The sequence below is a fragment of the Trichechus manatus genome, unplaced genomic scaffold (genome assembly GCF_000243295.1).
Source record: "Trichechus manatus latirostris isolate Lorelei unplaced genomic scaffold, TriManLat1.0 scaffold00163, whole genome shotgun sequence".
Lineage (NCBI taxonomy): Eukaryota > Metazoa > Chordata > Mammalia > Sirenia > Trichechidae > Trichechus > Trichechus manatus.
In genome coordinates this window covers 1,706,623-1,730,389 of record NW_004444099.1, presented here as the reverse complement: position 1 = coordinate 1,730,389, position 23,767 = coordinate 1,706,623, and the positions used below count along the sequence as shown (strand labels likewise).

Below are 23,767 nucleotides of genomic sequence, written 5' to 3'. Positions count from 1 at the left end.
CCTTGTCTGGTTCCTGTTCTCAGGGGAAATGCTTTCAGACTCTCCATTTAGGATGATGTAGGCTATTGGCTTTGTATAAATGCCCTTTATTATGTTGAGGAATTTCCCTTCTATCCCTATTTTGCTGAGAGTTTTTATCATGAATGGGTGTTGGACTTTGTCAAATGCCTTTTCTGCATCGATTGATAAGATCATGTGCTTCTTGTCTTTTATTTATGTGAATGATTACTTTGATTGTTTTTCTAATGTTGAACCATCCCTGCATACAGGTATGAATACCACTTGGTCCTGGTGAATTATTTTTCTGGTATGTTGCTGAATTCTATTCTTTAGAATTTTGTTGAGGATTTTTGTGTCTATGTTCATGAGGGATATTGGTCTCTAATTTTCTTTTTTTGTGGTGTCTTTACCTGGTTTTGGTAGCAGGGTTATGCTGGTTTCATAGAATGAGTTTGGGAGTATTCCATCCTTTTCTGTGCTCTGAAATACCTTTAGTAGTAGTGGTGTTAACTCTTCTGTGAAAGTTTGGTAGAGTTCTCCAGTGAAACCGTTTGGGCCAGGGCTTTTTTTTTTGTTGGGAGTGTTTTACTTACCTTTTCAATTTCTTCTTTTGTTATAGGTTTATTTAGTTGTTCTACCTCTGTTTGTGTTAGTTTAGTTAGGTAGTGTGTTTCTAGAAATTTGTCCATTTCCTCTAGATTTTCAGATTTGTTAAGAGTACAGTTTTTCATAGTATTCTGTTATGATTCTTTTAATTTCAGATGGGTGTGTTGTGATATCACCCATCTCATTTATTATTTGGGTTACTTGCTTCCTCTCCTTTTTTTCTTTTGTCAGTTTGGCCAGTGGTTTATCGATTTTGTTGATCTTTTCAAAGAACCAGCTTTTGGTCTTGTTAATTCTTTCGATTGTTTTTCTATTCTCTGTTTCATGTAATTCTGCTCTAATTTTTATTACTTCCTTTCTTCTGGCACCTGATGGCTTCTTTTGCTGCTCTCTTTCTAGTTGTTCGAGTTGTAGGGTTAATGTTTTGATTTTGGTCCTTTGTTCTTTTTGGATGTGTGCATTTATTGCTGTAACTTGACCTCTGAGCACTGCTTTTGCTGTGTCCTAAAGGTTCTGGTAGGCTGTGTTTTCATTCTACTTAGAGTCTGTGAACTTCTTTATTCTGTCCTTAATTCCTTCTATAACCCAGTATTTTTTGAGCAGGGTGTTGTTCAGTTTCCATGTGTTTGATTTTTTTTTTTTCCTTGCTTTTTCTGTTATTGATTTCTACTTTTATGGCTTTATGGTCAGAAAAGATGCTTTGTAATATTTCAACGCTTTGAATTCTGTTAGGGCATGTTCATTGTTAAGGGAGTCAGGTATATGGTCTATTCTGGAGAATGTTCCATGTGCGTTGGAAAAGAAAGTATACTTGGCTGCTTTTGGGTGGAGTGTTCAGTATATGTCTGTGAGATCAAGTTGGTTGATTATAGCATTTAGATCTTCCGTGCCTTTGTTGAGCTTCTTTCTGGATGTTCTGTCCTTCACCAAAAGTGGTGTGTTGAAGTCTTCTACTATTATTGTGGAGCTGTCTATCTCTGTTTTCAATGATGTTAGAGTTTGTTATATGTATTTTGGAGCCCTGTCGTTGGGTGCATAAATATTTATTACGGTTATGTCCTCCTGGTGTATTGACCCTTTAATAATTATATAGTGTCTTTCCTTATCCTTTGTGGTAGATTTTAAAGTCTATTTTCTCAGAGATTAATATTGCCACTCTTGCTCTTTTTTGATTGTTGTTTGCTTGATATATTTTTTTCTATCCTTTGAGTTTTAGTTTGTGTCTTTAAGTCTAACTGTGTCTCTTGTAGGCAACATATAGACGGATCGTGTTTTTTTATCCACTCTGCCACTCTCTGTCTCTTTATTGGTGCGTTTAGTTCATTTACATTCAGTGTAATTATTGATAGGTATGAGGTTTACTGCTGTCCCTTTGATGTCTTTGTGTGCTGTTTACAGTTTGTTCCACTGAATTTTCTGTGCTGAGTCGTTTTTCTTTATGTATTTTCTTTTCATCTTTTTCACTGCTGATTTTGTATCTGCTGAGTCTTTATGTTTTTCTTGTTTTGTATTTTGATGTGTAGGATTGTTAACTTTCCTTTGTGGTTACCTGAATATTTACCCCTATTTTTCTAAGTTTAAACCACTCTTTTATTTCTTTCTATCGCCTTGACTTCCTTTCCATATGAAAGATGACTATATTTTTAGTCCCTCTTTTTTGTTTTAATGTTGTAATCTTTTACATATTGCCATCTCTGTTTCCCTATTTTCAATGTTTTAGCTTTGATTTATTTTTGTAACTTCCCTATCTGGGTTGATATCTGGTTGTTGTGTCTTATGTTCTAGTCTTGGGTTGTTATCTGATGTTTATTGATTTTCTAACCGGAGGACTCCCTTTAGTGTTTCTTGTAATTTTGGTTTGGTTTTTACAAATTCCCTAAACTTCTGTTTATCTGGAAATGCCCTAATTTTGCCATCATATTAGAGAGAGAGTTTTCTGGATATATAATTCTTGGCTGGCAGGTTTTTTTCCTTCAAGGCTTTATATATGTCATCCCATTGCCTTCTTGCCTGCATGGTTTTTGCTGAGTAGTCCAAGCTTAGTCCTGTTGACTCTCCTTTGTAGATGACTTTTTGTTTAGTCTTAGCCACTCTTAAAATTCTCTTTATCTTTGGTTTTGGCAAGTTTGATTATAATATGTCTTGGTGACTTTCTTTTGGGATTTACCTTATGTGGGGTTCAGTGAGCATCTTGGATAGATACCTTGTCATCTTTCATGATATCAGGGAAGTTTTCTGCCAACAAATCATCAACAATTCCCTCTGTATTTTCTGTTATCCCCCCTGTTTTGGTTCTCCAGTCACTCATACATTATTCCTTTTGATAAAGTCACACATAATTCTTAGGGTTTCTTCATTTTTTAATTTCTTTTATCTGATTTTTCCTCAAATAAGTTGGTGTCAAGTGCTTGTCTGCAGTTTCACTTAGTCTGACTTCCATTGCCTCCGCTCCTGTGACTTTGTATTGAGTTGTTTAATTCTGAAATTTTATTATTAATCTTCTGGATTTCTGTTTGCTGTCTTTCCACTGATTCTTGCAGCTTGTTAAATTTGTCATTGTGCTCTTCTGTAATATTCTTAAGTTCCTCTATCGCTTTGTCTGTGTATTCCTTGGCTTGTTCTGTGTTTTGCCTGATCTCCTTCTTGATCTCTTGTTTTTTTCTCCATACAAAAATTTATACATAGTTGTGTGACTCTAATTGCTCTCCACATACTGTGACAGCACACTTCTCCTTTCCACTCGATTCCCCACGTCCATTCAACCAGCTCCTAGCCCTCTCTGCCTTCCCATCTCACCTCCAGACAGAAGCTGCCGGTTTAGTGTCTTGTATCTACTTGAGCTAAGAGGCACACTCCTCACCAGTATCACTTTATGTCCCACAGTCCAGTCCAATCCCTGTCCGAAGAGATGGCCTCGGAAATTGTTTTGGTTCTGGGCTGATAGAGAATCCAGGGGCCATGCTTTCCGGGGTACCTCCAGTCTCAGTCAGTCTGGTCTTCTTACTAGAGTTTGAGTTCTGCACTCCACTTTTCTCCTGCTTCATCCAGGACTCTCTGTTGTGTTCCCTGCCAGGGCAGTCATTGGTGGTAGCTGGGCAACATCTAGTTCTTCTGGTCTCTGGCTGATGAAGTCTCTGGTTTATGTGGCCCTTTCTGTCTCTTGGGTTAATGCTTTCCTTGTGTCTTTGGTGTTCTTCATTTGCCTTTACTCCAGGTGGTTGGGACCAATTGATGCATCTTAGATGGCCTCTTGCAAGCTTTTAAGATACCATACGCCACTCACCAGAGTACTTCCTGATCTCTATTGTGTGTTCTGCATTTTGATTAATTTCCTTCCTGATCTCTTGAAGAGTTCTGTATATTAATCTTTTGTATTCTACCTCCAGTAATTCCAAGAAATTCTCTTCCTCTGGAAAATTTCTTGATTCTTTGTTTTGGGAGCTTGCTGAAGCCATCATGGTCTGTCTCTTTATGTGATTTGATATTGACTCTTGTCTCTGAGTCATCAATAAGTTATTATATTTATTTTATGTTTGCTTACTGTGTCCTAGCTTCTTGTTTTGATATGCCCAAATAGGCTGCTTATGTGAGCTAGTTTGATTATTGGCACCTTTGAAGCTCTAACATCCTGTCACCAGGTGGTTAGATCTGTTACTAGGTATGTGAGCCCAGGAGTCTGTCTACCTTTCTTGTCTAGATTCAGCTTAGGCATCCAGGTAGTTGGTCTCTAAGTGTGCGGTGCAGGCTTTCACCTGCAGTCCTAGGCGGGCAGGGGTATTTGGTGTAGGCACAGATACCTGGCTGCTGTAGGGGGGTCACATGCTGAGGAAGGCAGAGGCTGACGGCTGCTCCTGAGTGGGAGGAAAGCGTGTCACTGTTCCCTAAGGCACATAGGTGGGTGGGTTTTGCAGTGAGACTGTGGGCACCCAGTGCTGTTGGCTGTAAGGACTGGGAGGCACCACTTATTCTTGGACCCCTGTCGTGGGTGGCTAGGTGGTGTGGGTGGAACCACCAGTCCTCAGGCCCCTGATGTGGGTAGGTGAAGACCCTGCTTAATGGGCAGAGTGTTGTCAAATATCATGAACCTGCTACTCCACCATATAGGTGAAACAGTTGATGTCCGGTTTCAGGTGCATACCCTGTTGTACTGCAGTAATGAGGGCCTGTGCTGCTGAAATGGGCCCACACAGGTCTATGCAGGGGTGAAAGGCATTCAGAATCTGTGGACCCCTTCTGCCTGTGCCTAGGCAAAGGAGCTGTGCCTACCCTGAGTTCCTGGCTTAGGGGGGCTGGCAGATTATTTTTTCCTGTTTGTTAATATGTTCCCTCTCCAATGCCGGGAGAATGGCTCAGGGCTGGTGACAGGTCCTACTTCTGTCCCAGGGTACTTGGCAGTCACTGAAGCCGCCCGGGGACTTGGTGCAGAGCAGGGAGGGGGCAGGTATATGGGAGAGAGGTTTTTCCCAAAGGGGGTGGTTTTTGATCTGCACAGTAGGTTAGACGCATGTACTTACCTTTGCTGATTAAGCGCCAATTTTCACTGGTTCTGGAGGCGTGAGTAGACGCCACTGTTCGGTCTCTCCTGATGTGGAAAATGCGTCCAGAGCGCCACTGCTTGCCTCACGGCGCACGCCAGCCTGTCTGGGTTGGAGGGTGCTGGTTTCTGCCGGGTCAGGTCTGGCCACTCCTTGCTGCTTCTGAACTGTCTCTCCCTCCCCCTGCCACTCAAGTCCAATTCCTCAACTTTGCCTTTGATGTTTAGGGCTCCTATATTGTCATATATAATGGATTCACTTCTTTTTTCGCGTCTTTGTTGTAAGAGGGACCACAGGAAGCGTCTGACTACTCCACCTGCTGTTTTGGCCCTGCTCTCTTTTGTCATTTTTTTAAAATCTAGAACTGTTTACCCACCTCTTTGTTTTTCATGACATTAATTTTTTTTTTTATTGTACTTCAGGTGAAGGCTTACAGAACAAATAGTTTCTCATGAAACAGTAGTACACATGTTGTGTTATGACATTGGTTAACAACCCCATAACATATCAATCCTCTAACTTCTCAACCTTTTTTTTTGGTGAAAATACCCATAGCCAAAGATACACCATTTCAAAAATTTCTGCATGCACAGTTCAGTGACATTGACTACGCTCTTCCAATTGTGCTGCTATTCTCACTTAAGATGAAGACTTACAGAACAAAATAGTTTCTCATTTAACAGTTACTACACATGCTGCCCTATGACAATGGTTAACAATCTCACAACACATCAACAATATCCTTACTCAACCTTGGGTTCCCTATCACCAGCTTCCTTGTCCCCTTCTGCCTTCTGGCCCCTGTCACTGGACTCCTGTACCTCGTTAGTCTCATTTGGTTTTACGGGGCTGTCCACTCCCAGGCTGAACAGTGAACCTCGGAGGTAACTTCACCACTGAGCTAAAAGGGTGTCTGGGGGCCATACTCTCGGGGTTTCTCCAGTCTGCTTTAGGCCAGTAAATCTGGTCTTTTTTTGTGAGTTAGAATTATGCTCTACATCCTTCTCCAGCTCTGTCCAGAACCCTCTGTTGTGATCCTGGTCAGAGCAGCATGACATTAATTTTTGAAGAGTCCAGAACAGTTGTTGTCTGGTAGAATGTCTCATATTCTGGATTTATCTGATTTTCTTTTCTTCATGCATCATTTAATTTTTGCCTTCATCCAAAGTCTTTCCTCTAAACTGGAAATAATATCCAAGCTTGATTTTATATTCAGGTTAAACATTTTTTGGCAGTAGTACTTCATAGGAGATATTGTGTAATTCAGACTGCATCACATTCAGAAAACCAAACCCACGGCTGTCGAGTGGATTCTAACCCATAGCAACCCTGTAGGACCAAGCAGAACTCTGCCCTATAGGGTTTCCAAGGAGTGACTGGTGAATTTGAACCGCCAGCCTTTTGGCAGGAGGCATATAATGGTCAGATTGTTCCAATACGAGTAATGCTTAGTTTGATAACTTGGTTAAGATGGAAAGTGCCACATATTCCCATTGTAAAGGTATATTTTACTCTCTCTTCTTAGAAATTAATCTGTGGCTTGATACTTTAGCAGTGAGCAAGTAACCTATCCCTAATACCTCACCAAATGCTTCTTAAGAAAATACTTATTTTCCTATGAAAATATTGAGAGATTCTTAGTGCTAACAAGTACCTAAGAGGTCATTTAGTCTCAATCCTTAGCCAATAAAAAAATCCCTTTTTGGCAGATTGGTCATCCAAGCTCTGATTAAATATGTTAGAAACAGGGGCTAGTGGTTTGAAATTTCTTTTAAGGGTTAAGCCAAAGTCCAAAGTCTTTACCACAGCCTACAATGAATATCCCATGGGGTCTTCCCATTGCTACCTCTTTGACCTCATTTTTTGTAACTTCCCCCTTGCTTGTTTCAGCCACTCTAGTCTACTTGTTGTTACTGAAACTCACTCCTGTGTGAGGCTTCTGCACTTATTTCTGTCTCGAATATTCTTCCCCTCTACTAACCACATAGCTTCCTTTGTTTTATTCAGGTCTTCCTCAGATGTCACCATATCAGAGAGGTCTTTCAAGATCACCCTATCTAAAATAGCTTACCCCTCCTCCCATAACTCTCTATTCTCTTGCCCTTTTTTTTTTTTAATGGAAGCTTATTATTTCCTGACATATATTTGCTTAGTTGTTCATTGTCTATACCCTTCCTTCCCCCTCCCCCCCCACTAGAATGCACCTCTGTGAGAGAAAGGACTGTTCTCTGCTGAACCTGTAGCACGTAGTACAGTCTCTGGCACACAGATAGGGGGCACTCAACAAATATTTGTTAAATGAATGCCTTCCTATAGCTTCTTCATGTTGGTCATTTTGCTGTCCATTAAGGTTTTATAGAACAAGTAATTTTCACTGGTGTTATAGTCCTTCAAATGTTTAAAGGTTTATGTCCTTATAAGGTGGTATCCAATTCTTCACTATCCTTGTTATCTTTCTCTGATGCTCTAGTTTGTTTAACTCTTTTAAAGCATGATGGTTAGAATTAAATATACTCTTTAGAGCAGTGCATAGAAGAATGCTATTTTGAATGATTTATAAACATTGTTGTTTTGTGTTGTTGAGTTGATTCTGACTCATAGTGGCCCCATATGACAGAGTAGAACTGCCCCATAAGGTTTTCTTGGCTATAATCTTTACAGGAGCAGATCACTAGACCTTTCGCCTGCGGAGCCACTAGGTGGATTCAAACTGCCATCCTTTTGGTTAGTAGCCAAATGCTCAACCGTTGCACCAGGAGGGCTCCTTCTATAAACGTTAGTCTTCTATTGATATGGTTTTTTTTTTAATTGAGGTGAAATTCACATAACATGCAATAAACAATTGTAAAGCATACAATTCAGTGGTATTTAGTGTATTCACAATGTTGTAGAACCATCAGCTCTCTGTAGTTTTCAAAACTTTTTCATCACCCCCAAAAAAAACACTTTGTACCCATTAAGTAATTACTTTCCATCCTCCCCCAAATCCTCTGGTAATCTCTAATCTGCTTTTTGTCTCTATGAAGTTCCCTATTCTGGATATATCACATAAAAGGAATCATACAATATGTGACCTTTTTTGTCTGACTTCTTGGCATAATGTTTTCAAGGTTCATCCAGTTGTAGCATGTATCAGTACTTTATTCCTTTTTATAGCTGAATAATATTCCATTCTGGCTGCAACACTGGGCTCAAGCTTAACGATTATGAGGATGGCGCAGGACTGGGCAGTGTTTTGTTCTGTTGTACATAGGTTCGCTATGAGTTGGAACTGACTCAGTGGCACATAACAACAACATTCCATGATATTTATATACCACAATTTATTTATCCAGTTATCTGTTGATAGAAATTTGGGTTGTTTCCACCTTCTGTCTATGATGATTAATGCTGCTATAAATTCATGTACAAGTTTCTGTGTGGATATGTTTTCATTTCTCTTGCTGGGTCATATGGTAGTTCTGTGTTTAACGTTTTGAGGAACTGCTATACTGTTTTCCATAGCATCTGCACCATTTATATTCCCAACATCAACAGTACAGTGGTTCTTATTTTGCCACATCTTCCCCAACACCTGTTATTTTCCTTTTTTTTAATTAAAGCCACCCTAGTGTGCATGAGGAAACCCTGGTGGCATAGTGGTTAATTGCTACAGCTGCTAACCAAAAGGTTGGCAGTTCGAATCCACCAGGTGTTCCTCAGAAACTCTATGGGGCAGTTCTACTTGAAGGCAACGGGTTTGTTTGTTTGTTTTTAGTGTGTATGAAGTGGTAGCTCATTGTGTGTGTGTTGTTTTTTTATTTTAATTTTTTATTGTGCATTAGGTGAAAGTTTACAGAGCAGATTAGTGTCCCATTTGATAGTTTGTACATAAAGTGTTCTGTGACATTGGTTTCATTCCCCACAATGTGTGAGCACTCTCCCCATTTACGCCCTAGGTTCCCTGTTTCCTTTTGTCCTGATTTTCTAACCCTTCCTGCCCTCTCATCTTTGCTTTTGGGCAAATGTTGCCCTTTTGATCTCATATAATTGATTGCTCTAAGGAGCACATTCCTCTCGGGTGTTGTTGTTTATTCTGTGGGACTCTCTGTGGTGTGGCTAAAAGGTAGTCTCTGGGAATGGCTTCAGTTCCAGTTCAGAAGGGTGTCTTAGAGCTATAGTCTCTGGGATTCCTCCAGTCTGTCAGACCAGTAAGTCTGGTGGTTTTTTGTTGTTTTTTTTTTTTTGTGAATTTTATTTTTTGTTCTATAATTTTTCTCCCGCTCTGTTCAGGACCCTTTATTGTCATCCCAGTCCGTAGTGGTTGCCAGGCACCATCTAGTTCTTCTGGTCTTGGGGTCATGTAGGCTGTGGTTCATGTGGTACATTAGTCCTTTGGACTAATCAATCTCTTGAATCTTTGGTTTTCTTCACTCTCTTTTGCTCCAGACGGTTCATTCTGGTTTTGATTTGCGTTTCCTTAATGACCAGTGATGCTGAACATCTTTTCATGTGCTTGTTGACCTATATCTTTTTTGGAGAAATGTCCATTTAAGTCCTTTGCCCATTTTTTAAATTGGGTTTTTGTCTTCTTGGTGTTGAGTTGTAAGGGTTCATAAAAATTTTCTCCCATTCTGTAGATTGTCATTGCATATTCTTGATAACGTCCTTTGCACAAAAGGTTTTATTTTTTATGAAGTCTAATTTATCTGTTTTTTCTTTTGTTGCTTGTGCTTTTGCTGTCCTATCTAAGAGTCCATTGCCAAATCCAAGGTCATGAAGATTTACCACTACCTTTTCTTCTAAGAGTTATATAATTTTTGCTCTTATATTTCAGTCTTTGATCCATTTTCAGTTAATTTTTGCATATGGAATGAGGTGTAGGGCTCCAAATTCATTCTTTTGCATGTGGTTATCAACATAGTTTTAAAGAAGTTAATTTTTTAGCAGGCAGTCTATACTTTTGGATCATAGGAAGTACATAGTTAAGTCATGAAGTGTGGGAATGTTCATCGTCCTGCTGATAATGATTTTTTTCCAAACATAATGTGACTTTTATTTCTTAAGGGGTTTGTGACCATGACTCTAGAAAGCCCAGAAGAAATACAGGATGTCAGCTGTGCTTGGAAAGAACTTAACAGAAAGCTGAGTAGTAATGCTGTGTCCCAAATTACCAGAATGTGCCTCCTAAAAGGAAATATGGTAGGCTTTTGTATACAATTAAAAAGCTTTTTAATCAACTGCCTATTTATAAAGACTAGCAGATTTTCTTTCTTTTTTTTTTGATGCCTAATGGGATGAATAATACTATTTCTCAGTTTGTTTCCAGTTGTAAATTTTGGGAGTTATATATAAATAACCCTGGCCTTCAGAAGCTGTAAATCACTCTGCTTAGTTTGACTAATACCAGGTTATCTAAGTTTCTGCCCTTGTATACATACTACGTGTGTATTTTTTTCTCTAAGACTAAGTAATTTATGATTGCAATGAAGATAATGATGCAAGTTAAATAAAAAATATTTTAATATGATTATGGAACAGCAAAGTTTAAACTGTCATAATTTTAGTGGCTCTGATTTCTTGTAATGATTTTGAAAAGAGATGTTATATTTATTCATTTAACCTAACTACTATATAGGTTCATTCTAGCCTAGTATTTAATAACTAGATTGTTTACTGGAAACAATCATCTCCTTCAAAATTTCATATTACCTACCTTCAAAAAATTTGGGGCAAGTATTAGATAAATATACATGTACAGAAAAAAATGTAGAGGGGAGGGTGAAGTAAATATAACAAGATCAAGTTAGTTGCTATAACTGAGAATTAAATTAGCTTTCAACTTATTGGCAACCAAAACCAAAAAAAAACCTTGGGTTACATCTGTCTTATTATCTGATAAATGCTGCAACTCTTCAGGAGAAAAACTTTCTGGCACTAAATTTTTAAAGAAATTTATCAGTAGGATAATTTTACAAGAGACATTGAACAACACAGTATCCACAAAAACTCTTCTGGAGTGTACTCTTTAGTAGATTCTTATTAGATGTTGTGTTTAGCTACTCTTCATATTCAGAAAATACATTAAGCTGCCATTCTGTGCTGTGCATATTTTATGCATACATTATGTGTTTAGTCCTCTAAGCAATCATCAGAAACAACTAATTTTTTTTTTTAAGAATTAAAACTGTATTTGCAGATGATGATTATGTCCATAGGAAATTCAAAGGAATCCACGTGATTAAATGTTCTCAGGTGCTGAAAATGTTCCTGTAAAATATCATAATAAATGATCCAGGTGGTGGTTATACAAGTGTTTTTTTTTTTTAAACTAATAGATGATTACCAGCAAGTGTTAGTGTATTAGTGACTAGTCAGCTCATATGCATGTAAATAAGAATGTTTTCATTTCGCTTTTAGGGTGTTTGCTTTGATGTTCCCACAACTGAATCAGAAAGGCTACAGGTATTTTTTTTTTTTTTTAAATGTCATCTCTAAATATTTCAGTATGTTTCCTTAAAAGATAGGGATTCTTTCTTAAAACTTAGACACAATACCATTATCATACCTAAATCAATTAGTAGTTTCTTACTATCAAATATCCAGTCTGCCTCATAGTTTTAAAAAATTATAAACAATTTCAAACAAATATAAGTAGACTGAAATGCATAATGAGCCCTCATGTACCCATCAGTCAGCTTCAACAATTATCAACTCATGACCAGTTTTGTTTCATCTGTATTTACATCCAGTTCCCCACTCTCCTGTATTCTTTTGAAACAAATTCATTATATCATTTCAACCATAAATATTTCCATGTATCTAAATGGTAAGGACTTTAAAAAAAAATTATAACACCATAATTTAAAAAGTAATTCTTTAATATCAAATATCATGTTTAAATTTTCCCTATTGCCTCCTAGATATTTTTTACAGTAGCTAAATAAGTTTCATCCATTGTAATTTGCTGTCTCATAAATCTCTTTCAAGCTATATGTTCTCCCTCCTTTCTCTTTTTAAATTTTCCTTGCGTTTTACCTGTTGAAGAAAGAGGTTGTCTGCTGGCGATTCCTATAGTGTAGAATTTGTCAGTTGCATCCTTGCGGTTTAACATGTTCCTTTGCCTTCCTTTATTTCCTGAAATTAGTAGTTAGATAAAAGTAATGTTGTGTACTTCCATCAGGAGGCACATAATGTATGGCTGTCTTTCCTTTCTGTCATATTAGCAGCCACTGATACCACTGCCTAGATCTATTTAATTTGTTAGATTTCAAAATGGTAATATTCTAATTCTATTCATTCCTTCTTCATGTATTAGCTGGAACACTTACATAAAGGGAAGCTACTCCCCAGTAACTATTTGGTTACCCTGAGATAGTTTTTATAGGAAACGCAGGAAAAATGCTGATACTTTCCCTTTATTTACTAGTTTTCAAAGCATGAACTGACTCTGAAACAGCTTCCAAAGGTTCCCAATAGTTTTTTTTAAAGTATTTTTATGAACCAGTAGATTTAAACATTTGATGTGTTCAGTATGTCCTAGATGTTATCCTTATTTATGTTCAAATTATCCCAATTTTGAACAGCAGGAACCTCTTCAGTTTGGTTCCTGAGTCCTTTCCTTTTCATGACTCTAGTAATCTTTCATAGCTTTCTTTCTCTCTTTTGTGAGAAGATATTTGAGTTTATCTTGTACATTCTTGCCCTAGACCTGGAATCAGCCATTTCTCCAAAAACCCCGATTCCTTTCAGTCATTGTATTTAGAGACCACAGACTGGATACTAGAGGTGTTCATTGCTACTAGGTTGGTCAGAGAAAATACTTTTTCTTCTTTTTTTTTGAAGATAAAATGTATCATGAGTTTATACTGATAAATTCAAATCAAATGCAGGACGCTATCTCCTTTCTTTCATGCTGAAAATCTGGGTTCTCAGTAATATCAACATAATTACTCAGTACTTTATCCCTCATAGCACTCTCAGAATAACAGTACTAACACTGTTCTCAACAATATGATTACTGAAAAGTGTTTTAAAAAAATTAGCATTTTTGTCCTTAGGAAGTAACGTACTGGGAGGTACAGCCAAGATTACTGTGTTATAAAGTCACTTGGGGGAAAAAATCACTTGGAATGATACCGTTCATGTGGTTTTACCACTAATGCAGTGTGCAGATTAAATTTTTTTCTTTCAATTTTTAGGGATTGTTTTTTAAATTTTAACTTTGTTTATAATTACATAAACTATTTGTGTGGTTCCAAAGTCAACCTACAAAAAATTAGGTATAGTCAGAAAAGGCTAGCTTCTATCCCTCTTTCCTCCATCACATTCCCTCTCTTCACCTGTCGTCGTGTGCCGATGAGTCAATTCCAACTCAGTGACCCTGTAGGACAGAGTAGAATTGCCCCGTAGGGTTTGAAGGCTATAATCTTTATGGGAGCAGACCGCCACATCTTTCAGTTAACAGCCGAGTACTTAACCATTGTGCCACGAGGGCTCCTTTCTTTGCCTATAGGTAACCATTTTTAAAAAATTTTACAGATTCTTCTTTTTTTTTTTAATATAAGCAAATGTGTATGTATATATGCATACATATATATATTTTTTAATCCTCCTTAGATAAATGGTAGCATATTATACACTTTTTTACATTTTGTATGACTCACTTTATCCTAGTGATCATGGTGATCTAGAGCTGTCCAATCCATAGCCACTAGCCACATGTCACAATTTAAATTAATCAAAATTACATAAAATCAATTTTATTTTTAAAATAATGTTTTACTTTGAAATAATTTTAAATTTATAGAAAAGCTGCAAAGATAGTATAAAGAGTTCACCCACCTTCCCTCAGTGTTAACATCTTATATAACTAGGGTGCATTTGTCAAAACTAAGAAATTAACAACAATGGTATGATATTATTAAGTAATCTACAGACTTTATTTGGATTTTACCAGTTTTTTCATTAATGTCCTTTTTCTGTTCTAGGATCTAGTTTCGAGATCATTTAGATTTCATTGAACTTTAATGTCACACTAGACACATTTCAAGTGCTCAATAGCCATATGTGACTACTATAGTGAAGAATGCAGATCTAGAACATTTCTGTTATTGTAGGAAGTTCTAAACAGTACTGCTGCATAGATATTCCTCATTCTTTTTTTAACGGCTGCATTGTGCTGCCTTATGTAAATGTACCGTAGTTTATTCAACCAGTCCCCTTTGAGGGACAGTTGGGTTGGGTTTGATAGACATTTCCTATCTTCTGTTACTAAATAATAATTACTGTGCTTTAAAAAAAAAAAGGCCAAGAAGGTCTATTCCAGGGAGATACATGGTTTAATATCATGGAATCAATTAATATAGTTCATTATATCACATATGCCTGAAAACCAGGTATTAACTGTGACAGTTACATTAAGTAATCATTAAACAGGCTGTTTAAAATACATTTTCTTCATAAAAATGACATGAAATAATATCTTAAAAATTGCTTCTTTTAATGTTACTTGTTTTGCAAAAGTGGTTCCTGGCAAATAGCACTTGCAGTCTTATTCTGATAAACATTCATCTTTCTTTTGAAAAAATGAAGGCCATTTACGTTACCGAACATTTTAATAACATATTGTTTTAATACTCCCCTAAATATTGTTTTGTTGTTAGCTGCCATTGAATTGACTCCAACTCATGGAGACCTTATGTGTACAACAGAATGAAGTATTGCCTAGTCCTGTGTCATCTTCACAGTTGCCAGCATGTTCGAGTCTGTCATTGCAGCTGTTGTTCCAGTACATCTCACTGAGGGTCTCCCATGCCCTTGAGGCCCTTTACTTCAGCAAATACGATGCCTTTCTCTAGCAACTGATCCCTCCTGACGACATGTCCAAAGCAAGCAAGTCGGACAATGTTCTTTTGTAATCCCTAAGATTTTAATTGACTAATTTTCAGAAGTAGATCACTAGGCCTTTATTCTGAGTCTTTTTTAGTCTGACAGCTCTGCTGTCCACCATGGGCGACCCTGCTGGTAACTGAAATACCAGTGGCAGAGCTCACAGCATCACAGCAACATGTAAGCCACCACAGTATGACAAACTGACATATGGGTGGTGGAACACCCCACTAAAACGTAACTCATAGGTAGGATTAGATTACATGGTAGACAAAGCTTGGCTCCTTTTCCTTATCACCCAAGTTTTCACATTACTGAAAATGATCCTTTTACATCCATATATTAAAAAAAATGTAGGGAAAAGTTACTAAAATATATCTTATCTATTTGCCTTTAAAAAAATTTTTGTATATGTTTTTAAACGGCTTGTTTAATTAGGAAAGATTTCAAGATAGGAAATAATTTGTCAGATGTACATATATCCAACCTGCCTTTTTAAATCGGGTAATCTAAATATTATCACTTCTTGTATTACACAGTTAATGCATGTTAATTGTAGAAATTAAAAAAAAAAGAAGTAAAAAAGAAAATATCACCGATAAACTGACCTGAGAGATAACCACTGTTAATATTGCATCCTTCTAGACTTTTACTGCATATTTGTATACATATTTTCAAACAAAAAATGGAATTGCTCTATTTTTGAAGCCTTTTTAAAAATTCAGAATATATTGTGAACACGTTTCTGTGTCACCTAGACAGTTATTTTTAATGCCCTGGCATTTGGCCATAATGGATGGCCAGCTCTGCTAAGCAGTGTCCTATTTCTTGACATTTAGTTTATTTCCAATAATTTACTATTGTACATAGGACTGTACAGATCATTGGTATAGGTAACTCTTTATGCATTGCCATGTTTATCTCTGTAAAATGAATTTTTAAAGATGGCTGCTTGGCCCAAAGGTTTGAGCATTTTTAAGGCTTTAGGTCATAGATTGCCAAACCCACCAGTGTTGTGTGTGGTTGTTTGTTTCTTTCCACTTTTACCAACAAGATATCTTAGATATTAACTTTCCTAGGCAACTCATGATCACAATGAACATGTGAATGTAGCAGGATATAACAGTGATGCTCTCATGAACGGATAATTTGTATATCTTGAGTTATTAATCTCTAGATGGAATTGTCTCCAATGGTTACATGTCTAGTCCCTGGCTGGTGTTCACAGGTTTTTAGTCTCATCAGCTCTTATTGCTGTCAGTATACCATTTTAAAGCAATGCACTACTTATTAATGGCATATCTGCTTTGAAACCAGATGGTGCTCTTTTAGAATTTATAAACTAAATATAGATTCTCACAATGGACCTGAGCATTTCTCCTCAGACTAAAACTCAGGAACTTAATGAATGAGCTTTGAGCACATTTTTGTTTTTGCTTAATTTTTTTTCATTTTTGTTGCAGACATTTTGAATTTAATCGATAGATGGCCTTTAGCTAGGTGTAGTGATAATGGATATGAAATGGATATACTCATATGCTTGCTTATAGTTTCTATTTTGCATTTGTATTAATCATGTAAATTCCCCTGACAGGCAGAGTGGCATGATTCAGACTGGATACTCTCAGTGCCAGCCAAATTACCTGAAATTGAAGAATACTATGATGGAAATCCATCTTCTAATTCCAGACAGAGGAGTGGCTGGTCAGGTGGCCGGTCAGGCCGGTCAGGTGGTCGATCCGGTGGCCGGTCAGGTAGACAGAGTCGACAGGGAAGTCGGTCAGGAAGTCGACAAGACAGTAGAAGACGAAGTGGAAACAGAAATCGATCAAGAAGTGGAGGCCACAAACGGAGTTTTGACTGAGCATTTGATAGTTAATCTACCAGTGTGAGCTTGCCTATTTCTGCCTAATCATGTACATTACCCACCAAAAATTAGGTCATCATAGTTGAGGTATGTGTCTGCTATTTGCAAAGAAGTTGGTCGTATTTTTTTAAAAAGTATTTCACAAGAATGGTTGTAAACAAATCTACTTACCCAGTTATACCTTTGAATAAAAAAAACCTCCTTTTACTGTCTCTTTTCACTATGCGTTAAGGATTTCTTCAATGTAATCTTTTTATATTTCTTCTAAAACTTGGCCATTAAGATCCTACTTTAGGTTACCTGCATTTTACAGAATGTGGTGTATTTGTATTCAGATCATTCTTCCTATAGGGTAGGTGGTAGAAAATATGAAATCCCTTCTACATTAAAGGGCTGTGCAAATTGGTGACCTATGGTTGGTAAGGTATAAAGAAAACAACGAAACCAAACCTGTTGCTGTTTAGTCGATTCCAACTCATAGTGACTCTGTAGAGACAGAAGAGAACTGCCCCATAGGGTTTCCAACGAGCAGCTGATAGATTCGAACTGCTGATCTTTTGGTTAGCAGCCCAGCTCTTAACCACTGCACCACCAGGGCTCCTTGGTTAGGTATAGCACATTAAATTCTAGGTGTAGTTAACTAAAAGGTACAAGAAGTGCACAATCTTTATTTAGTCTGTTTATTAAATGCCTACTTTGTATCAGTAGCTAAGCTAATCACTGGGGGATACTGTGGTGAATAAGGCGTAATCATTATCCTCAGGCAACTTACAGTCTAACAGACAGACCGTTGTGATAGAGATTAACAAGTAAAGGCTAAGATACAGGTAGGTATGGGATGCTAAAGACCTAGGAGAGGTGCGTCCAACCAGTCTTATGGGTTAGGAAGGCTTAGGAGAAGTGATAACCAACAGTGAAGTAAAGCAAGACTATGCGTTGATATAGCCAGGTGTATGTGGGGAGAGGAAATCAGGTTGGAGATGATTTGCAGGCAGAGAAGACAGCATATGTAGAAACGTAAAGGCAAGTAAGTCTAACAACATACAATCAGTTCAGTGTGGTTTGCATGTGATAGAGGATGGGAATACAAGAGATAGGGTGTTTAGTATTAATCAGGCCAGATTTTAAAGGCCTCATGTGTCATGTTAAGAAGTTTAAACCTTCTTTTGAGGACAGTAAAAAACAAACCCGTTGCCATTGAGTTGACTACAACTCATAGCAACCCTATAGGATAGAGTACAGCTGTCCCATAGGGTTGCCAAGGAGTGGCTGCTGGATTTGAACTGCCAACCTTTTGGTTAGCAGCCTAGCTTTTAACCACTGCACCACCAGGGAACCATTAAAGGGTTTAAAATGAGTACTGTGATTAGATTTGTGTTTTTGAAAGATTATTGGCCACACTGAGGAGACTTAATTGGAGAAGGGCCAGATTTGAGGCCAGGAGACTTCTTCAGAGGCGGTCAGAGTAATCCAAGGTAGAGCTGATGGTGGTCTAAACTGATAGGTAACATATTTTGTGTGATGAGAACGGAGGCAGTGGAGAGATTGTTACTTGTCCAAAATCACACAGCTGGCTAATGTGTAGTGGAAGGAGGATTTGAACCCAGGTCTATCTAGCTTCTGAACTGGTACTCTTAACTACTGTGATAAATAGTGGCAGTGGATGTTGAGAAACATGGATAGATACCAGAGGTTTTTAGGAGACAGAACTGTCAGGCCTTGGTGATTGATAGGATCAATAGATGAGAGAGAAGCAGAAGAAGGAAACTTAGATTTTTGTCACCGAGATGGGATACTAGATGGAGAAGCAAGAGAAATTATGTGGATGGGGGAGGGAATACAATTAGTTCAGAATTAGACGTATTTTAATATTGAGTAGTCCTTAGAATATATAAGAAGAGATTAACATTAGACAGTAGGATTCTTAGGTCTGAAGTTCAGGAGAGAGAGATGTTCTAGAAATGTAGATTTGAGAATAATAAGCCAAAAATGGTAATTATAGTCAAGGTAGTAGAGATTATTCAGGGAAAGTATAGTAAGAGGGCTAAGGAACCAAGAGGCACACCAGTATATTTACTGGATAACAGAGGAAAGGGAATCCCATCTGTCTCACCCTTGAGGGCAGAAAGGCCAGGAGTATGAGGCTTTTAAAGGAACCACAAGATGAGCCTGAAATGACCATTGAATTTGGCAAAAAAAAAAAAAATTTTGACGTAGGCAGCAAACGTTTTAATAGAATATTTAGAATAGAAGTCATTTAGCAGTGAGTTCAGCAGGAAGGGGAGATAAAGAAGGACAACAAACATGGACAACTCAGATATTTGGCTGTGAACAGGGAAGAAAAAGCTAAAGCTGGAGGTAGAAAGACATGAGTTTGTGAGGATTTTATGTGGGGGGAGTTGAGGCATGTTTGAGCATGCTGAAATACTAACGGGGAGGAGCTGGAGAGGAGGAAGGCAAGTGTGAAAATTCCCAAGAAATAATATGATGGAGCAAAATCCTTAAGAAAACCCAAAGGGATGAGATCAAGTACGTAAGTGGAGATTTTAGCCTTAGATGGGAGAGACACATCTCTTAACATTTTATCAGGAAGAAAGATGATCATGAGGTAAGTTTATAGGTATTAAGGTAAAAAGCCAAGGGAGTACCTGCCCCATGTCTGCTATCTTTTCGGTGGTATTCTTGCAAGCTCATCTGTTGAGGGTGAAGGAGGTATTAGGCTAGGAGATTTGAAAAGAGTGGAGAACTGCTGAAGTATCAACTGTAAAACAAGATGAGAGTTCACTAGGCAAACTGACGAGTCACAAGCAGCTTTGAGAGTCCAGCTGAGATTGCAGACTGGACTTGAAGTGGCAACAATCTGAGTGAGTTTCTACAGCAACATTCAACAGTCTGATGGTAGGACTGGAGAAGGGAGACAGTTGATTGATTCAGGATTAGGGTTTTGCTCTGTGAGAGAAAAGGATAACAAGGCAAGGAAGTTGAGGACTTTGGTGAGAGTGACTGGAGTCTAGACGGCCTAGGGATTGAAATGGAGATGAGGTTCATAACAGAGAATGCAGAGGGGTCAAAGGACTACGTAAACTTGAGATTTCAAGAGTGGAGCAGTTGACGAGAAGACAAGTTGGAGGTATGGTAGTAGGCCTGGTGGGGGTTAAGTTCATTTCAGTTGAGGTGGTCAAGGAGCTGAGAAACCAGGTGGTTTTCCTGGACAATGAAGTCTCTTAGGATGAAGACAAACTAGGGCTGAGGAGGAAGAAAAAGACTAAGCCAGGTGCCAAAATATCAGTGTATGGTGGGGAGGTTGGTAAATTACCTGAATGAGGAGTACACATAGAGTGATATTATCACATACCCTCAAAAGGACAAGGGCTTCTACATGAATGTGAAGGAGTAATGGTCTGGAAGTGGCGTTGAGGCAAAGAGGAGGTCAGTGACACCAGGGTACATGGAATGTGATGGAATGAACAGCATTTGTGAGAAAACTGCACAGAGGTTGTATTTTTCAGGAAAAGCCAGAATTCATTTAAGCTACAGACAGGAAGGACTCTGGTGGATTGAGAAATGGGGAAGTTCTGATTGTGGGGAACAGGGTTCCATGAAGCTATGCCTGAGAGGAAAAAAAATCTCAGTTGGCTCTGCATTTGCATACCTGTGAGCCCTAGATTTATCTCCAAGATAAAATAGGGGCTCAATTCTCACTAAGATGCAGAAGCACATTCAGCCAGAATATGTTTTGTGCCTACAGTGTCCCAGGCACTATGCTTTGGGTACAAAAATAAATAAAAAAGGCCCAATCTCTGCCCTCAAGAGCTCAAAATCTAGCAAAATAGATGGTACATGGCAATGAACTAAGGACAATGATTTGAGAGCTCTGTGCAAGGGCACCTAGCCCAGCCCAGGAATAGGGATAGGGGTTCAAAGAAAGTTTTTTGGATATGACTGAACATGAATTAAGTCAGGTAAAAGAAACAGTGAAGTGGCATGGGCATCCAGGCAAAGGCATAGAATGGCTAATAAAACAACACGGTCTGCGTAAGAGGAACTGTAAGTAGCTCTTGGTGCCAGGATCTTCACTGTGAGGAAAGCAGTAGTGACAGCAAGGCAACAGTCGTATCTTGGAGAGCTTTGTAGGCCTTTTTTGGAGAGCAACTGAAGAGTTCTAGGGAAGACAGTGAAAAAGATATGCATTTGGGTAAATGCCACTAGGGTGGAGGATGGACTTAAGGGGTCCACCCAAGAAGTTTGGCTTCCCTGTTAGTCTCTTCTCAGACAAGAAAGGTGGGGTGGGTCCTAATCAGATTCAAGGATAGCTTTCCCTATCTTCTGAAAGGCCCTATGGCTACACTCAGCCATCCATCTTTGCTCTTTCCTCTTACAGCCCAGCATCTTATGGCTCTGCCTTTTGGCTATTCAGAGCCTCCTGTTTGGTACTCTGTGCTCTAGTGTGCTCACTGAACAGCGGTTGGAATTTGAATCAGTTACCCTGAGATTTGGTTTTGAATTTATAAATGAAATAATGTTTTCTTCCCTTTAACACTGTTTAAGTGTGAATAATGAATTGACACTTAGGTATGAATGTTGGAGAGCCTTCTCTCACACTGTTTTTGTTTCCTATATATTTTAGAGAGTGCTTAATAGTTTTTTTAAACCATATTCTCTTTTTCTTATTAATAATACATTTCTGTTGTTGGAAATTTGAGAAAATAATCACATTACCCAGAGATAACTACTAACATTTTGTCATGTGGACTTTTGTATTCTCTGTGTGCATGTGTGTATATGTATATATAACTTTTAAAACAGAAATTCTCCCTCTAATCTTACGAAGGAGCCCCTGGGTGGTGCAAACCATTAATGTGGTTGGCTTCTTACTGAAAGGTTGGAAGTTCAAGTCCACCCAGAGGCACCTTGGAAGAAAGGCTTGGCGATCTATGTCTGAAAAATCAGCCATTGAAAACCCTATGGAGCACTGTTCTACTCTGACACACATGGGGTTGCCATGAGTCAGAATCCGCTTGATGGCAACTGATTAATCTTATGAAAACATGTTACATAATTTAGGTCAAAGGAAATTAGTCTGGCAGAATTAATATTTAATTAGGACTTCACATTTCCTATTAAATGTACGTAAGGCCCATCTCTTTAACTTACTGAATTTTATATTGATAACTAGATTCAATATAATAATTTGACCATCTTGGAGCTAAAAGGGACTTTTGGTATGTTTCCTCTTGGAATTTTGATCTTGTGCCTTCGTGCAGGTATGTTACAAAGAAATTTACACACTTTATAAGCTTTGACAACAATTTTCCATTTAGTAGTATTCTGGGGCTTATTCTCCTGTTAAACATCTGCTGGTGATAAACATATCCCTGTACTGTTTACAGCAGTATCACATGGTTTCTCAACCAGATGGCAGGTTCCTTGAGTCAGGGACTGGGCCTGCACTCTGCACCCTAAAGTCTGAAGTACAATGCTGATAGCTCAGATGTTAAGCATTTTGTTGGTCAGTTGGTTGACTGCATTCAAGCTTGCTGCTCCTCCTGTCACACCCAATACGAAGACAACTCAAGGGCTTTCCTGCCTTGGCATTATATCTAAAATTTATTTTGAGGATTCCTCCCCCAAATGCCATTTTAGTGATCAACATTTAGTGAGCCTGCTATGTGCCAGGCATGTTTGAAATGCTGAGAACACAAAGATGGATAAGTCAATTCTCCTGGCTCAAGAATATCAGGGTGTAAGCTAAAGCATTGTTACACATTTACATAAATTTATCTCTTAAAAAGGTAGACTGTGAAACACCAATAAATTTGTGAAACACGACATTTTCCCTTAAAACTGTCAGATTAAAAAATGTGTAGTAAAAACTAATATAGAAATAAAACTCCTTCAGCATTTTCCTTTATTTGTGCCATAAAATGTAATATTTTGAATTGTTTTTCCAAACACTTGTGACACATCTGAGTTTTAATAGCTCTCATTTATTGTGTTCTGTATGCACTGCTAAACCCATTTATTTAATTTTCTCAACAGATCAGGTAGGTTTTGTTATCTATTTCATGCATGAAAAACTCAGGTTCAGATTAAGTAAGGTGTCAAAAATCTCTCATAGTGGCAAAGGTAGGTTTCAGTGTCAGATATGATGAATTGTCTCCCAATTCTCTGGGTCACTAGTTCTTCAGAAACTTTAAAACACTGTTATAGATCACTCAATGGGTCACTTTCCCTCAGCTGCTTGAATGAGCATATTGTTTAAATTATGGAAGACTGGGGACCCCTGTTATTTTCTAACTGAGGGCTACCGTGGTCTAGGTGCCCCTTCTACTGGTCCCAAAGCTGGTTTAGGTGCCTCTCGCTTGTGCCTTCAGAACAGTGAACACCTGTCTATCTCTTCCACCAGTCTATAAAGCTGTTTGAGGAGGTTTGTGTATTATCTGCTTCTGAATCCTAGCCCTTTTCTCATACTTGACACACAGTGAATTCTCAGGGATGTTAGGTGATTGAGTGTACGCATGAATAAATTCTGCCGCTTACCTAGGCTTGTAAGTGGGGGTGTCACCTTTCAGAGTCGAAGTCTCCACAGATGATCAATCTCGCGCGTTTGTACGTGAAAGGGCTTTACAAATTTGGGCAATCCTAGTACACAGAAGAGCACTGAAAAGTCATTTATCAGGCTGGGGTTAGCGAGAATCTGGCCAGTGTTTGAACGAAAATACAAAGCTAACCTTTGTGGTCCTTTCCAGTTCTACCCTTCTGTAGGTGCCTCTCGTCCAGGCGAAGGGCGTGGTCAACTCACTAAGTAAGGCCAAGTTATGTCAGCCACAGGTGCTATGAAACTACCACGTGGGCGTCAGCCTCACAGTGCGTCCAACTTCCGCCCGAA

The 23,767-nt window shown here is 38.3% G+C and overlaps 1 protein-coding gene across 8 annotated transcripts in view; it reads left to right on the top strand.

Annotated features, from left to right (window-relative positions):
* DDX50 (DExD-box helicase 50) overlaps positions 1-17,098 on the top strand; it is a 51,479-nt gene extending 34,381 nt beyond the window's left edge. For 6 of the 8 annotated variants that reach the window (XM_023740736.1, XM_023740739.1, XM_023740738.1 and 3 more), the window contains 3 exons: positions 10,188-10,322; positions 11,541-11,585; positions 16,606-17,086. In XM_023740736.1, the coding sequence (XP_023596504.1) occupies positions 10,188-10,322; positions 11,541-11,585; positions 16,606-16,875 (450 nt within the window). In that variant the 3' untranslated portion in view covers positions 16,876-17,086. Of the gene's footprint in view, positions 1-10,187; positions 10,323-11,540; positions 11,586-16,605 lie in introns of all 8 variants that reach the window. The other 2 variants (XM_004386389.2, XM_023740737.1) reach the window with 2 other exon arrangements.
* The last annotated feature ends 6,669 nt before the right edge of the window (positions 17,099-23,767 follow it).